Source organism: Nomascus leucogenys, chromosome 2 (genome assembly GCF_006542625.1).
Source record: "Nomascus leucogenys isolate Asia chromosome 2, Asia_NLE_v1, whole genome shotgun sequence".
In the NCBI taxonomy this organism is placed as follows: Eukaryota; Metazoa; Chordata; class Mammalia; order Primates; family Hylobatidae; genus Nomascus; species Nomascus leucogenys.
Genome location: NC_044382.1, coordinates 7,895,322 through 7,911,809, shown reverse-complemented (window position 1 = coordinate 7,911,809; position 16,488 = coordinate 7,895,322). Strand labels below are relative to the sequence as shown.

Sequence of the window (16,488 nt, the reverse complement as noted above, 5' to 3'; positions counted from 1 at the left end):
TCCCACTGACTCTCTCCCCTTCCCACAGGAGTGCCCCAGTGGTGTGGTCAACGAAGACACATTCAAGCAGATCTATGCTCAGTTTTTCCCTCACGGAGGTGAGTCTGACCTTGAAATCTATCTTGCCCAGCTCCCTCTCTGGTGAGCAGCCTTCCCTTCCTCCAAGTCCACTCTTCCTTGCCATCTGCTTCCTTCTCGAGGAAGGGGCAAACTCAGAGCAGGACACCTCCCTCATCGTGAGAGGTGGGAGTCTCCAAAGCTTTAGCAGGAAAGAACTCTGAAAACGAACTCACCCTGGAAGGGGAAGAAGGGCTGATAATGCAACATCACAACGTCTCAGAACAGCTCTAGAAAGCAGGTATTATAATCCCAGATGGGGTAACTGAGTTTCGGGGAAGATAAGAAAGGTACTCAAGATTGCACAGCAAGTGAGTAGCAGACCAGGATTAGATTCCATAAGGATCTGAAACAAGTTTTGCCATGCTGGCGCCACCATTGTGCAGGGCACTTTTTAATCTTTTCCTTAAAATAGCTGAGACAAGCTGGAATTTTGTAAAAGAACTTCAGTAAATACCAAAGACTATAAAAATAAACTAATCGAAAAAGAGGCAGGAAACATAAAGTTGTGCTTATTAAGCCAGGTTACAAGTGTGCCAGGCCCACAACAGCTGCTCTGTTGCCCTGACGGACTCCTGTGGGAACCAGCACTGTCCCCATGGGGCCTGGGACCACATCGGTGGCTCCTGTGGCCTCCATGTGTCAAATGCCGCCTTGCATCCTGTCTCCAAGAGCTGTCTCCTGCAAGACACCTTCCCTGGATCCTGATAAAATGCAGATCCAAGCATTCCAAACACTTCTTGGGCCCTGTTTCTCATGCGCCTTTTTGGCAGCAGACAGATGTCTTCCTTGGTGTGTGGGGCCCCTACCCAGATTGGGTGAGGGAGGCAGTTTTGTCCCATGCAGGCCCCAGAATTGCAGTTTGCTGAGTTCCACTGAGCCACTGTTTATTGAGTTCTCACTGTATGCCAGGCACACCTCTAGTTTAAAATACTTTTTAAAAAATTTCAAGAGATAGGTCTTGCTACATCCCATTGTAGAGAGGTAGGAAAGGGAAGCTCAGAGAGGTCATGCTTGATGCCCACAGTCACACAGCTTATGTAGTACAGCGGCATCCAAGTTCAAGTATCTCTACTCTGGAGTGAGTGCTCATCCCAGGCATTGCATGGCCATTCGGAAGAACATTGTCATGCAGTCACTGTGTCATTCATACACCAACAATTCCATGCATAGACAGGCAGGAGAATGGTTTTCTCACGACGGCTAGAGGGAGGGGCAAGGGCTCATCTCACCTTTTGCTAGATGTAACTTCCCACCCAAACCCAAAGAGTTGAGTCAATGGGCCCCACTCCATAATTTTCTCCTTTCCATCACCCTAGCATCGCTCTCCTCTCTTTCTTGTTGAAGCCCTGCCTTGTTTGGAAGGTTCTCCCTGTGTGGAATTCCTGCCCCCATCACCTGCCCTCCTTTTCTGCCTTGTAGATGCCAGCACGTATGCCCATTACCTCTTCAATGCCTTCGACACCACTCAGACAGGCTCCGTGAAGTTCGAGGTATGCTCATCTGGGGTCCACTCTAGGGGTCCTCTGGTTCTGCATCACCTCCCCCTCTAAATCTCAAGGCATTAGGGGAAGGGCTGGATCATCAAAAGCTCTCAGTCAGACCAAAGACACATTTATCCATTCTTAAGCACTTCCTAAAGATGGGAAAAAGCAGCAGCAACTTTCCCTGGCCTGCAGGAACTCAGGGACTCAGGGGACTAATAACAACAGTGTATGAGCTCCCAGGCACACTGCTTCCCAGTGGCAGCCCCTGTACTTAGGGCTTTGTATGTATTAACTCATTTACTCTAATCCCCACAATAACCCTATAGGCTAGGGTTTTATTATTTATTACCCTTTTACAGAAGAGGAGAGTAAGGCAAAGAGAGATAGAGTAGTTTTCCCAAGGTCAAAGAGCACACAAATGATAAAGGATGGATTTGAATGCAGGCAGAATGACCCTCAATACAGACTGTTCCGACAGTCCACGTCCTCAGCCACTAGACCATATGGCCACTGGGATGATAGACAGACCACTGCAGCCACGGATAAGGCAATAACAGGGCTGGCTGCATTGATCTGTGTCTCTCAGAGCTCCATTCTTCCTCAAGGGGGCACCTTGCAAAAAAAAAAAAATGGAGCAGGGTAGGGACCCGAAGGCAGGAGCTCTTCACAGAGCATAGCCACAACCTCCAGGCAGACAAGAGAACGCGGGAGACACCATTCTGTGAGAGTATCACAGTCTGACCCAAAGTCACAGCTTCACCCTGCCTGATGGCTTGATGGTCAATGTCACTCCTGCCTTTTCCCCTTCTCAGGACTTTGTAACTGCTCTGTCGATTTTACTGAGAGGAACTGTCCACGAGAAACTAAGGTGGACATTTAATTTGTATGACATCAACAAGGATGGATACATAAACAAAGAGGTAAGTGAGCCAGGGCCAGGGGTGTGAGAGGGCTCCAGTGAAGGTAATTCATCCTACAGAAAACAGCCCCAGGCATGAGGATAGCGCTGTCTGAATGAGGCAGGCTCTGCTTTGCGGCTAACAGAGCTGGTCCCTGGCAAAATAAAGAAGGCCTCCCTCATTGCCCTACCCTGCCCTGTTCCCAAGCGCCCAGAAAGGATTAAACAGATTCATTCTCACTGGGTCACCTAGATTCAGTAGACATTACACAGTGGGTAAAAATGACTTGTTTAAGTGTAAAGAGTTACTCTTCCCTAGGGAACCTGCATTTGGGAAGGTTAGGAGCCACAAGTTAAAGCTAAAAGTTGAAATGGTGGAACTGTAGGCAGCACCTAGAATAGAAAAGAAAGGTTTTTAAGGAAGGGGAACCTACAATTGGGTCATATTGGCCTTAAACTATTTCGCCTACTAATACAACCTCCAAGGGGGTGATGGAAGGTACGGCTGTCTTTAAAGAAATTATCACAAATAATTTCTGAATCTTCACCGCTTCGTACTTTTAGAACCTCAGAAGATATGTCTCTAGCCAGTGAAATACCCTCAGATCTACCTCAAAACTCACTTTGGTGTCCACTGTATCCTGGTATCTCAGTGGAAGCTGGAATTTGGCATCCTGTAACACTCCACTTACTGAGCTCCCGTGTGCCGGGCACAGTGCCTGTAGATATAGATATCAGCGCTAATCTTCACCTCAACCCTGCAAGCTTCTCTCTGTAAGCTCAGAGAGTTTATCCAACTTTCATTCCTCATTCATTTAGTCATGTTTTTAATTAACACACATTTGAAGGCTTATTAGGCATTCCAGGTGCTGGAGGTAAAGAGGTGAACAATCAGACTAGGCCCCACGCTGGAGCAGTATAGAGAGATGGACAATGAACAGGCCCAAAAAGAATCAACAGGTAGGAGATATTTTGGCAGGGAAGGTTAGCAAAGGCCTCTCTAAGGAGGTGTTGTCATGCTGGAACCAGTTATGCAAAAAGCCATGAAAAGTGTTCCAGGCAGAAGGAACAGCCACTAGAGAGGCTTTGAGGCAAGACAGAGCTTCATGTGTTTGAAAAACAGAAAGGCTTCAGATGGCTACAGTGAAAGTATGAAGCCGAAGACTGATGCAGGATGAGGCTGACAGGTCAGCAGAGTCAGATGGTGGAGGGCTAGGGTAAGGGGCTCATCCATATTCCCCTGGGAAGCTGTTAGATGAACATGTTTTTTGGAAGACACAAAAGGCAAAAACAGACTTAAAGAGAATCAGAAAATCTGACTAGCTCTGTATCATTTAGAGAAATTATATTCACAGTTAAAAACCATTCCCAAATAAAATTATAGGCCCAGATGGTGGACTGGTGAATTCTAATACCAATCCTACAAAAAAAGTTTAGAAAACAGAGGAGGATGGAACATTTTCCAACTCATTTTATAAGTCCAATAGTACCCTGATACCCAAACCAAAGAATAAAAGGTCTTATGAGAGGAAACAACTACAAAACAGTCTCCCTCATGAGCACAGATACAAAAAGCTTCCACTAAATATGAGCAAATTGAATCCAGCAATATATAAAAAGGATGATACACTACAACTATGTGAGTTTTATTCTAGGAATGCAAGTTTGGTTTAACACTCAAAAATCAATCAATATAATTCACTGTATTTAAAGAAACCAAAGGGATATAGACTGGAAAAGGAAGAATTAAACTGTCTCTATTTGTACATGGTATAATTGTATTAATAGATAATACTAAGAGTCTACAAATAAACTGCTAAAAATAATAAGTGAATTTAACAAAGTGAAGACATGAGTTCTATTTACAAAAATCATTTATAATTCTACATCCAACAAGCAACCAGAAAATTAAATTAAGAAAAAATAGCATCAAAAAGCACAAATTACTTTGAGAAAAATTCAACAAAATAGGTGCAAGACTCATACATTGAAAACTATAAAATATTGCTAAAATAAAGTAAAGAACTAAATAAACATAGAGATATATCATGCTCATGAGTTGGAAGCCCCAATATAGTTAAGATGTGGATTCTCCAAATTTGATTTAAAGATTTAGTGCGATCTCAATCAAAATCCCAGCAGGCATTTTGTAGCAGTTGATATGGGAATGCAAAAAAACTAAAATGACCAAAACAACTGAAAAAAGAACAAAGTTAGAGGACTAAACCTACCTTACTTCAAGACTTAATGAAAAGGTGCAGTAGTCAAGATGGTGGTGAACTGGCATAAGGATGGACAATATAGATCAGTGGATCAAAATAGAGAGTCAAAAAAACTAAAAGTAGAGCTACCATATGATCCAACAATCCCACTGCTGGGTATATACCCCAAATAAAGGAAATCAGTATATCAAAGAGATATCTGCACTCCCATGTTTGTTGCAGATCTGTTCATAATAGCCAAGATTTGGAAGCAACCTAAGTGTCCATCAACAGATGAATGGATAAAGAAAATCTGGTACTTATACACAATGGAGTACTTCAGCCATAAAATAGAATGAGATTTAATCATCTACAACGTGGATGGAATTGGAGGTCATTATGTTAAGTGAAATAAACCAGGCACAGAAAGACAAACATCCCATGTTCTCTCTTATTTGTTGGATCTAAAAATCAAAACAGTATGAAGATAGAGGGTAGAAGGATGGTTACCAGAGGCTGGGAAGGATAGTAGGGGGGCTGTGGGGGAAGTTAGGATAGTCAATGGGTACAAAAAAAATAGAATGAATGAATAAGGCCTGGTATTTGATAGCACAACAAGGTGACTGTAGTCAATAATTTAATTGAACATTTTAATAAAAGAGTGTAATCGGTTTGTTTGTAACACAAAGGATAAATGCTTGAAGGGATGGATACCCACTTTTCATGATGTGGTTATTACACATTGTATGCCTGTATCAAAACTTGTCCTGTACCCCATGAATATATACACCTACTGTGTGCCCACAAAAATTAAAAATAAAAAATAAATATTTTTTAAAAATAGAGATAGACCCACCCATATGTCAATGCAACAGATGCCAAAAAGATCAAAGAGGAAAGAACCGTGTTTTCAGCAAATGGTTTTGTAACAGCTGTATATCCATTTGGAAACAAAAATGGACCCTAACCTTAACCTCATGCCAAACATAAACATCAACTTGGAATGGATTATAGACTTAAATATTAAAACAAAAGCTGTTTTCTTAAGGAATGCATAGGAGAAACATTCTTACAACTTTGGAGTAGGAAAGGATAAGGAATCATTTTTTAAAGTAGATAAATTTGACTTCATCAAAGTTAAAAATTTTGTGCCTTAGAAGACACCTTTAAGAAAATGGAAATGCAAGCCATGGACGTGGGAAAAATGTTTGCAGATTATATACCAGATATATAAAGATACCAGGATACCAATCCAATATAAAGACTGGCATCCAAAATATATAAGGAACATTTATAATTTAATACAAAGATAAACAATTTCATATAAAATAGACAAAAGATTTGATGAGATACTTAAGAAGATATGTGAATGGCCAGTAAGCCCATGAAAGGTTGCTCCATATCACTGGTCTTCAAAGAAATGCAAATTATAACTATAATGAAATACAATTGCACAGAATGGCCACAATTAAAAAGACTGACAATACCAAGCATTGGCAAAGATGTGGAGCAATAGAAACTCTCATAGATAGCTGGCAGAAATTTAAATAGTACAAACACGTTGGGAAACATTGTGGCATCTTTGATAAAGCTCAACACGCACTTAACATACAACCCAGAAATCCCATTCCAGTCAGGCATGGTGGCTCACAGCTGTAATCCCAGTACTTTGGGAGGCTGAGGCAGGCAGATCACTTAAGCCCAGGAGTTCGAGACCAGACTGGGCAACATGGCAAGACACTGTCTCTACTAAAAAAACAAAAAACAAAAACAAAAAGCCAGACATGGTGGTAAGCACCTGTGGTCCCAGCTACTAGGGAGGCCGAGGTGGGAGAATTGCTTAACCCTGGGGAGTGGAGGTTGTAGTGAGCTGAGATTGCACCACTGCACTCCAGCCTGGGTGACAGAGCAAGACCCTGTCTCAAAAAAAGAAAAAAAGAAAAAAAAGAAAAGAAGTCCCACTCCTGGGTATTTACCCCCCAAAATAAAAATATGTAATTCCATAAAGACTTGTTAAAGATGTTCATAGCAGCTTTATTCATAGTAATCTCAAAACTTAAATGACCCAAATGTCTGTCAACAGGACAATGGGTAAATACATCGTAGTCTGTTCATCCAATGGAATATTACTCGGCAGTAAAAAGGAATGTTATAGTTGCATGCAGCAATGTGCATGAAGCTCATAAACCTCATGCTGAGTAAATGAAGACAGACTCAAATGAATTTACACTGTTTTACTCCACTTACATGAGATTTTAGAAAATACAAACTAATCTATAGTAACAGAAATTAGATCTGTGGTTGCCTGGTGTCAAAGGTTGAGAGGCACTCACCGTGAAGAAGTGTGAAGGGATGTCTTTTGGTTGTGAAAATGTTCTATATCTTGAGTGTGGTGGAGGTTACATGGGTGGATATATTTGTCAACATTCATCAAACAGTACACTTAAAATGGGTGAATTTGTTATAAGTAAATTATGCTCCAAGAAATTTGATTTATTTGTTGAAAAACTTGGTGTAAGGGGGAAGTGCCTAACCAATAGAAGACACTCAAAAAAATGTGTTGAAGGAAAAAAAATCCTGTGAAATAAAGCAGGTAAGAGAAAATAATAACTCAATATCATTCAAAATATAGATTACAAATCCTAAATGAGGTAATAAGAAATTAATGCCAGTGCTTTGTTTAAAGGCTCATACCTATAATCCCAAAACTTTGGGAGACTGAGGCAGGAGGATGGGTTGAGCCCAGGAATTCAAGACCAGCCTGGTCAACATAGGGAGAGCCTGTCTCTTCAAAAGAAAAATTCAAAGATTACCTGGGTGTAGTGGCACGTGCCTGTGCTCCCAGCTACTCCAAGGCTGAGGCAGGAGGATAGCTTGAGCCCAGGAGTTCAAGACTGCCCTGAGCCATAATCACTCCACCGCACTCCAGCCTGGGCCACAGAACAAGACCCTTCCTCAAAACAGCAATAAAATAAAATAAATAAATGCGCATGACTAACATAAGGTTTATTCCAGGAATGCAGGAATAGCCCAGTAGCAGAGAAAGCCTATTAAATAATTTATCATATTAATATATCAAAAGATTAAACCATTTGATGCTAAAATCACATTTGATATAATTTACCATTTATCATAATAATTTTCAAGATTCAATTAATTAGGAATAAAATACTTCTTCAGCATAATGGAAAATACCCCAGCCTAGTACACAGCTTCATACTTTATGGTAACATGCAGAGATTCTCACTGAAGAAAAGATGAGACAAGAGTGCACGCTGTCAGACATCACCACTGTTTAACATTTCCTGAAAGTTCTTCAAATACAGTGAAACAGAAAAAGAAATGCGATCTAAATACGAAAAATTACAACATTCCTTGTTAATGACATGATTTTCTATCTGAGAAAAAAGACAGCAAGAAAATTAACTTAAAACAATTAGAACTTTTAAAAAGCTGGCAAAGTGGTAATAAAATACATACACAAAAAGAAATTGTATAGCCAATATATCAGTTGTGACTAGCTAGAAAATTATAATAAAAATATTCTCATTGTAATCACAATAAAATTTAAAGCACATGGGCATTTTAAATATCCATAATTTAGATGAAGAGAAAGAAACATTTGATAAGTAGAGAAACAGACCATCTTCTGAAAGGATGTATATTATAAAGATAGCAACATTGTAATGACAGCAATTCTTCTCTAATTAAATTTAATTTATTTTGAATCAAAATGAAAGTGTTATTTGGGGAAGAAATTTGGCACAATTGTTATAAAGTTATATTGGAAGATTAATCAGATGAGAATAGCAAAGACAATTTTCAAAAAGAAGAAAAATGGTGGGATTTGTTCTACCAGATACTGAAATATATTATAAAGCTGAAACTATTAAAATATTATAATATCAGAGAAGGAACAGGTAGATCAATGGAACAAAATAGAAATCCCAGGTACAAATATCATCTTGGTTCATAATAAAGGGAGCATATTGAATAGAGAGGTAATGAATCATTAAATGATTCTGGGAAAACTGGTTAACTATTTTGGCAATAAGTAAGCAAATATTCTTACTTGGTACCATAAACCCAAAATCACTATAGATATGTACAGTTGCTTTTTAACTAAAAAAGAACTAAAAATCATATGTGAATATCTGATCATAGAATGGAAAAAGCATAAAATCAAAGTTAGAAACAATTTTTAAAATTATTGATGGCTTTACACTGTAAATATTTTAAAATTCTGTATATCAAAAAATACCATAAACAAAGTTGAAAAGCAAGTGACAAACTTGTTTGAAAAAATCTGCAATTTATGACAGAAAGGATTGATATTCCTTAGTAGACACTCATCTTAACAAAGGCAAGAGTCATATTCATCATGCTTATCTTTGTATTTCTTTGACACAATATCTAGCACATGGTAGATGCATAAAAATATCTTTTAAATAAATTAAAAATCTATTAAGAGATTTTAACAGTTTAATAAATCTACACAAATATATAAAGAGCTCTCACAATCCAGTCAGAAATAGATGAACACAATGAGCAAAGCAGATGAAAAAATAGTTCATGGGAAAATAAATAAAAATAGTCAATACATATATTAGAGACCTCACTAAGAAAGTAATGTATATCTTTAAAAACAATGAATTATCACTTATATATTAAATTGCAAAAGTTTTGTAAAGTCTTTGTTGAAGGTTAGTGGAAAGTGGTTTTTCATACATAGTTGCTGAGAGTGTTCTGATAATAAATTTTCTAAAAGGTATTTGAGGAATGTATATCAAAAGCATTGAAAGTTACGCATCCCATTCTCCTTATAAAACCACACCTTGGTATATGTCCCAAGGAAATAAATAATAGACACAAAGACTTAAAAGCAAGAAGAGTCTTCAGGTAATAGTGCCCCAGAATGTGATAACCATGATATCCACTAATAGCAGATTTGTAAAATGAATTACAGTAAATACATATAATGGAATAGCCAGTGGACACTTAAAATCATGAAAGAGTAATGTAAAATAAACATTAGTATGATATATTACATTTTTAAATCGCTTGATAAAGTGGTATGTATGATATCTCAATTTTATAAACAACTAAATGCTTATATACACATGCAAATATATGACACTCTAAAATATTCAAATACTACCTTGCAAAATACATAAAGAAAAAAATACAGAAATAGGATTTATACTATTTGGTCTTCAACTTTGTTTCACTCATTATTCCATCACTGAATAACCTTACTAGCTCCTACTCCCTTTTTGTAATTTGCAAACTAGGCAGAATTCTCCCCATTAATCCATCAGACCTCTCTGGAGGGCAGAATTAATAAAGTACCCCTTAAAAGAAAAAAAAAAGTGTGGATAAGTGGCTTCTTAGAAAAGATAGCAGGCTCTTCCCCTGGCAATCATTTGGAGATAATCTCATCCAAGTTGTAGGCTATGAAAATCCTGAGAGGACAACAAAACTGCTCTTTAAGTCCTTTCTGTGATTAAAAAAAATATATCAGACAGGAAAAGCATCAATGGCCATGTAGATGTGAAGGGCTTGTAAAGCACACATTTTAAAATAAACACATGGATAGAGACATATATTTCCTCATTCTATGTGTTGAGGGCACCTCAGAGCAATGACATCCCTGTAGTAGTGAGCATACCTAGCACCTAGACCTTGATTTCTAAATACCATTCTTCAATAAACAGAACCAGTCTTCTTGGAGAATAGTTGATTCTAAGACTGGGAAACAGAAAATACAAGATGAGCCTGGAGTACTTTATTATGCTAGAAGGTATAAAAGTGCTTAAAAAAAAAACTGCGGGAGTCAACCTGAAGGAGTTCCCAATAGCCAGAATGAGAGCAATTTGAGCAAAATTAAAAATTATTAAGTATTGGATTATAACCTATAAAATATGGTAAATGTCCAAGAGTCCATACTAATGTAAATAAACAACTGAATACATAAATAAATGCTGGAGAGAATGCAGCTCTTCCTTACAGAAGAATTTTAATTAATAAATATGGAAGGAATAAAGGAAATACAAAATTTCCATCAGGCAAACACTACAGTAATAATTTTTGCAGGCAAGATCCACTGAAAGATACTAAATCAGTAAGGAAACTTGACAGACACCACCTTAATCAAGTGATCAAGGTTAACATTATCAGTAATAAGACATCTCAATACTATGTAACTCCCTGATATGATGCACTGAGAAGGTTATAACATCACTTCTGTGGTATTCTTGCCAAAAATGCATAACTTCAATCTAATCATAACTAAACCAGGTACTAACTCAAATTGAGAGACATTCTACAAAACAACTGACCTGTACTCATATCAAAAGTGTGAGGTCCTGAAAGACAAGGAAACAAAGAAACTCAGGCTGGGCATGGTGGCTCATGCCTATAATCCCAGCACTTTGGGAGGCAGAGGCAGGAAGATCACTTGAGTCCAAGAGTTTGAGACCAGCCTGGGCAACATGGCAAAACCCCATCTCTACAAAAAATTAGCCAGGTGTGGTGGTACTTGCCTGTAGTCCCAGCTACTTGAGAGGCTGAGGCGGGAGGATCGCTTGAACCTGGGAGGTCGAGGCTGCAGTGACGGGGATTGTGCCACTGCACTCCAGCCTGGCTGACAGAGCAAGAACCTGTCTCAAAAAAAAAAAAAAAAAAAAAAAAAAAAAAAAAAAAAAAAGAATGAGAAAATCATACAGATTAGAAGAGACTAAGGAGACACAACAAATAAATGCAATGTAGAATCATTGAAGGGAAAACAATATTAGTTGAAAAGCTGATAAAATTTGAATAAGCCCTGTAGTTTAGTTAATAATAGTGAAGCCATGTTAATTTCCTAGGTTTGGTCATTGTGCTCTGGTTATGCAAGCTGTTAACATTAGAGGAAACTGGGTGAAAGGTATGCATGAACTCTCTGTACTAATTTTGTAACTTTTCTGTAAATCTAAAATTATTAATAATATGCAAAAATTAAGCAAAAAAAAGCAATAAAATAAAATAAGCACATAGAATGAGACTGTCCCCTAGGTCTCTGTAGAAACCAGGTCAAACATCTCAAACGCTCTTTTACCCCCATTCTGAGTTGGGCCAGAATGATCAGAATAATGGTTCCTAATGTACCTTGATAAACACGGAAACTCCCAGGACCGAGTCCTAAGATGCTCTGATTCAATAGGTTTGGAGTGGACTTGAAAACTGATCTTTTTAATAAGGGCCTCAGTCTGTGGAACTATTGCCCTCATGTGCCCTGTGGATAATCTTGGCTGTTGGTTCATTTTTCTTAACTTAAAACAGTGGTAGAACCTATGGGGATTTTTAAATCTCTAGGCTAGAACATTAACTTTTTAAAAATTCAGAATAATATTTTATTTGCCTCAAGCCTGTGAATGGGGACCCCACACATCACCCCGCACTGAAGACAATGCTCGTAACAAGGTAACCTACCCATGAGCTTCTGAGGGATTTAGGAATTATCTACCATCTCCTCTCTAAGAAGGGCTCTCACAATATAGCCCCTTCTGCTTGCTTTCTAACTCCCTATCACCTGCTAAAGAAGGACCTCACCTTTTAATCACTTTCATTGCCAAGTGGCACAAGGAGCCCCAAACTCTGTCACCTAGGAAGAGCTTGACCTCACGGTTTCCACACTGTGTGCTTTTATGTCCCTGCTCCAGGAGATGATGGACATTGTCAAAGCCATCTATGACATGATGGGGAAATACACATACCCTGTGCTCAAAGAGGACACTCCAAGGCAGCACGTGGACGTCTTCTTCCAGGTAAGTGCACACACCCTGCACATGATCTGTAAGCCCAGCCTAGATCAAGTCAACCCATGAGCATCTGAGCAAGGGATTTGTGTCCAACCCTGTACTAAGCATGGTTGGTAACAGAAAAGAATTATAAGATACATTGTTCTCAAGAAACAGATGATCTCCTTAAGCTGCAAGTGTACATGACAGAAGAGAACAAGAAAGTATATTATTAAATGTTAGGGGTATAGTATGAACTCTAAATCCATAAAAATTAGGGGATCAGGGTAAACACAAAAGACTTCATTAATTACAATTGTGGAGGTGTTAAGCATTTGTGTCTGGGAAGTAAGGGGAAATAAGATTGGAAACTAGGATAGGGCCAGATTATGAGACCTTGAAATGGAAGAGTTTGGCTTTGCTCTGGTAAAGGATGGGCAGCTAGTGCTGATCCTTGACTAAGGGAGTGGTATGATCATTGGGGCATTTTAGGAAAAAATTAATCTAGCGGTGGAGTATCAGAGAATATCAGAGCTCACTCTAGTTCAACCTCCCACTTTGCAGATGGGAAAAGAGAGTCCTCTCTGGCCTTGTGCAAGCTTGTACAGCAAGTAACAGGCCAGAGTCAGAACCTCTTGTGCCCAGTGTTCTGCCAGATGGACAGGGTAGCAGGGAGTCTACAGAAGAAGCAGAATAAGCCAGCAGTGAGGTGATGAGTGTCCAGAGCAAGCCTTTTGATTTAAGGAAGCTCATGGGGCTCAAAGTTTTGTAAACAGGACCTAATTGGAGTTGTCTGGCCAGTGAAAGACAATTCTCATTATCAGGGCAAAGTTGGTTAATGGAAATGAATGAAATGAGCTCCAGCTCATTACTCTGAGCTCCAGCAAGAAAGCAGGGGAGTAAGGTTTGGAATGGAGATCACCAGATTCCATAAAGTGCTTTCTGATATGTCTTTCAGAAAATGGACAAAAATAAAGATGGCATCGTAACTTTAGATGAATTTCTTGAATCATGTCAGGAGGTAAGGAGAGATCTCAGGGCACAATAACTCTACATCTGGGAAAGGAAACCTGGGGCCTGGGGACCTGCAGAAGGAAGGTGATGAGAAACCTGCACATACCTGCAACTCCTCCCATCAGAGCCAACAATACCAGCAACAACTGTGAAGTCCACAGTTCCACTCCTCAACCTGACCTGTAGTTGGTCTTGGCTAAGCACAGGACTAAACAGAGAGCCTAAGTAGGGGTCTGGGGGCATGTGAAAACTCAGAGGGGGTCTCTGTGAAAATAGACTTCCCGAGAGGGCAACACCATTATTTTTTAGCCTGCCTCTGGCTCGATGACCCATTTCACCGACTACAAGGAAGCAGCTGCGGGGAAAAAATCTACAGTTGTGTGATTCTCAAAACACAGTGTGCATAAAAATTGCCTGGAATGATTCTGAGAATGTATATTTCCAGGCCTCAATCCCAGAGACTCTAGATCTGGGTCACTTTAACACAAATGCCCTGGACCAATGCTTCTAACACTTTAATGTGTGAAACAATATCCTCGAAGATCTTGTTAAAATGCAGATTCTAATTCCATAGGTCCGGGGTGGGGCCTGAGATGTTACTTTTCTCACATTCTCCCCAGTCACACTAGTAATGCTGATCCTGGGAACACAACTTTCATTAAGTCTAACCAATAGACCGGCCCCAGAGTCCACCAGAGACTGAACTGGAAATAACTGCTTCATCTACTTTTGAGAAATCCATTTGTACTCCTACATTATTTTAGAAATGTTCACAGTTACTCTGAGCTCCAGCCAAGAAGAATAGCAAATGTAAGAAAGCAGGGGAGAAGCTACTAGCACGTACTGAGCCCCCATCAAGTTTCAAGCACATACATAAACATCACAGCCACCCTGTTATGTAGATGTCCTATATGCAGGGTGATATCCAAGATATTTAACAACTAGAATGCAATGAACACTGACCCCCTTGGGGGTGAGTTCTCACTGTTAATTCCCTTGAGAGCTGGTTGTAAAACAGCCTGGCAGCTTCCCCACCTCCAACCTTGCTTCCTCTCCCACCATGGGATCTCTGCACACCCAGCTCCCCTTCAATTTCCACTGTGAGTGGAAGCAGCCTGAAACCCTCACCACATGCAGATGCCCAATTGAACTTTCCAGCTGCCAGAATAACAAGCCAAATAAGCCTATACTGATATTAACCTTTTCATTTCTGATATTGATAATTTGAAAAGCAGTCTTAATAAGCATTTATCTACTTTACTGATTTTTTTTAAAGAGAGAGCTTTGGGGGTTTTCTTATTGTATGTCTCTATTGCATGTTCTGTATTTTACATTTTTCTATTATTTCTTCTCTGAGGTATAGTATTGAATGTAGAAAAATCCTCAAATGTTGGGTATTAAGCAATACACTTCTAATTCATGGTTCCGTGAAGAAAATATTTCGAATAAAAATAAAATAAAAATATGACTTATCAAAATTTGTAGGATCTAAAGCAGTATTCCAGGAATGCAAGGTTGGTTTAACATTCAATAATTGGTCAGTGTAATTAATCACATTAATAGAATAAAAAGAGAAAAAATATAATCATTTCAGTGGATGTAATTGTTCAGAGCTTCTTAAAAGAAGCAACTCACTATTTTACTAGATGATTTGTTTCTTCTGAATTCCTCTTTAAGGCTGCAGGTGGTGCTTCTTACTTCGAATGATCACTTTCAGGTCCCCACCCTTACTTCTTGTTTTTCATACCATTGTAGAGTTTTCTCTATATAGGAAACCCATGCTTGAGATTTGCTCACCAGAGTTACAGAGCTCTCAGGAAGGAGACTCAGAATTCTAACCATCCTCTTGCCCTCCTTTTTTCCCAGGATGACAACATCATGAGGTCTCTCCAGCTGTTTCAAAATGTCATGTAACTGGTGACACTCAGCCATTCAGCTCTCAGAGACATTGTACTAAACAACCACCTTAACACCCTGATCTGCCCTCGTTCTAATTTTACACACCAACTCTTGGGACAGAAACACCTTTTACACTTTGGAAGAATTCTCTGCCGAAGACTTTCTATGGAACCCAGCATCATGTGGCTCAGTCTCTGATTGCCAACTCTTCCTCTTTCTTCTTCTTGAGAGAGACAAGATGAAATTTGAGTTTGTTCTGGAAGCATGCTCATCTCCTCACACTGCTGCCCTATGGAAGGTCCCTCTGCTTGAGCTTAAACAGTAGTGCACAAAATATTCTGCTTACGTGCCCCCAGCCCACTGCCTCCAAGTCAGGCAGACCTTGGTGAATCTGGAAGCAAGAGGACCTGAGCCAGATGCATACCATCTCTGATGGCCTCCCAAACCAATGTGCCTGTTTCTCTTCCTTTGGTGGGAAGAATGAGAGTTATCCAGAACAATTAGGATCTGTCATGACCAGATTGGGAGAGCCAGCACCTAACATATGTGGGATAGGACTGAATTATTAAGCATGGCATTGTCTGATGACCCAAACTGCCCACGTCATTTGTTTCCAGAAATGAGGACCAATAATTCTCTCACACTGGCATTTGTGCTGATAGTGCAAGTCCTTTAATATGTCCAGGAAGGGAGCCATTGCCCAGTGGTCCATATCTCCACCACATCCCCTGCTTGAGCCCAGCGCTGCATGTCCCTCCCAAGAAGTCCAGAATGCCTGCAAATTGCTGTAATTTTATACCATGTTCTAACCAATAAACAGAACTATTTCTTACACTCTCATTCACTTCTTCATGACTCCGTTAGGTAAGACAGGTAAGCTGTGAAAAGGGAAGGCTAGTCCATTCATTTGACACCCAATTATTAGTGCAGTTGTCCCTTCATATGTGTGAAGGACCGGTCCCAGGACTCCCCATACCAAAATCTGTAGATACTCAAGTCCCACAGCCAGCCCTGAGGGACTCGTGTTTTCAAAAAATGTGGCCTCCATATATGCAGGTTTCACATCCTATAAATACTGCATTTTCTACCATTTT

General features: G+C 39.5%; 1 protein-coding gene across 3 annotated transcripts in view; it reads left to right on the top strand.

The window, feature by feature from the left end:
* Positions 1-16,234, top strand: part of KCNIP1 (potassium voltage-gated channel interacting protein 1) — a 422,776-nt gene extending 406,542 nt beyond the window's left edge. For 2 of the 3 annotated variants that reach the window (XM_003273226.2, XM_003273227.3), the window contains 6 exons: positions 29-98; positions 1,540-1,610; positions 2,417-2,524; positions 12,404-12,508; positions 13,440-13,502; positions 15,362-16,234. In XM_003273226.2, the coding sequence (XP_003273274.1) occupies positions 29-98; positions 1,540-1,610; positions 2,417-2,524; positions 12,404-12,508; positions 13,440-13,502; positions 15,362-15,409 (465 nt within the window). In that variant the 3' untranslated portion in view covers positions 15,410-16,234. The remainder of the gene's footprint in view (positions 1-28; positions 99-1,539; positions 1,611-2,416; positions 2,525-12,403; positions 12,509-13,439; positions 13,503-15,361) is intronic. The other variant, XM_012505074.2, reaches the window with a different exon arrangement.
* Positions 16,235-16,488: the final 254 nt, after the last annotated feature.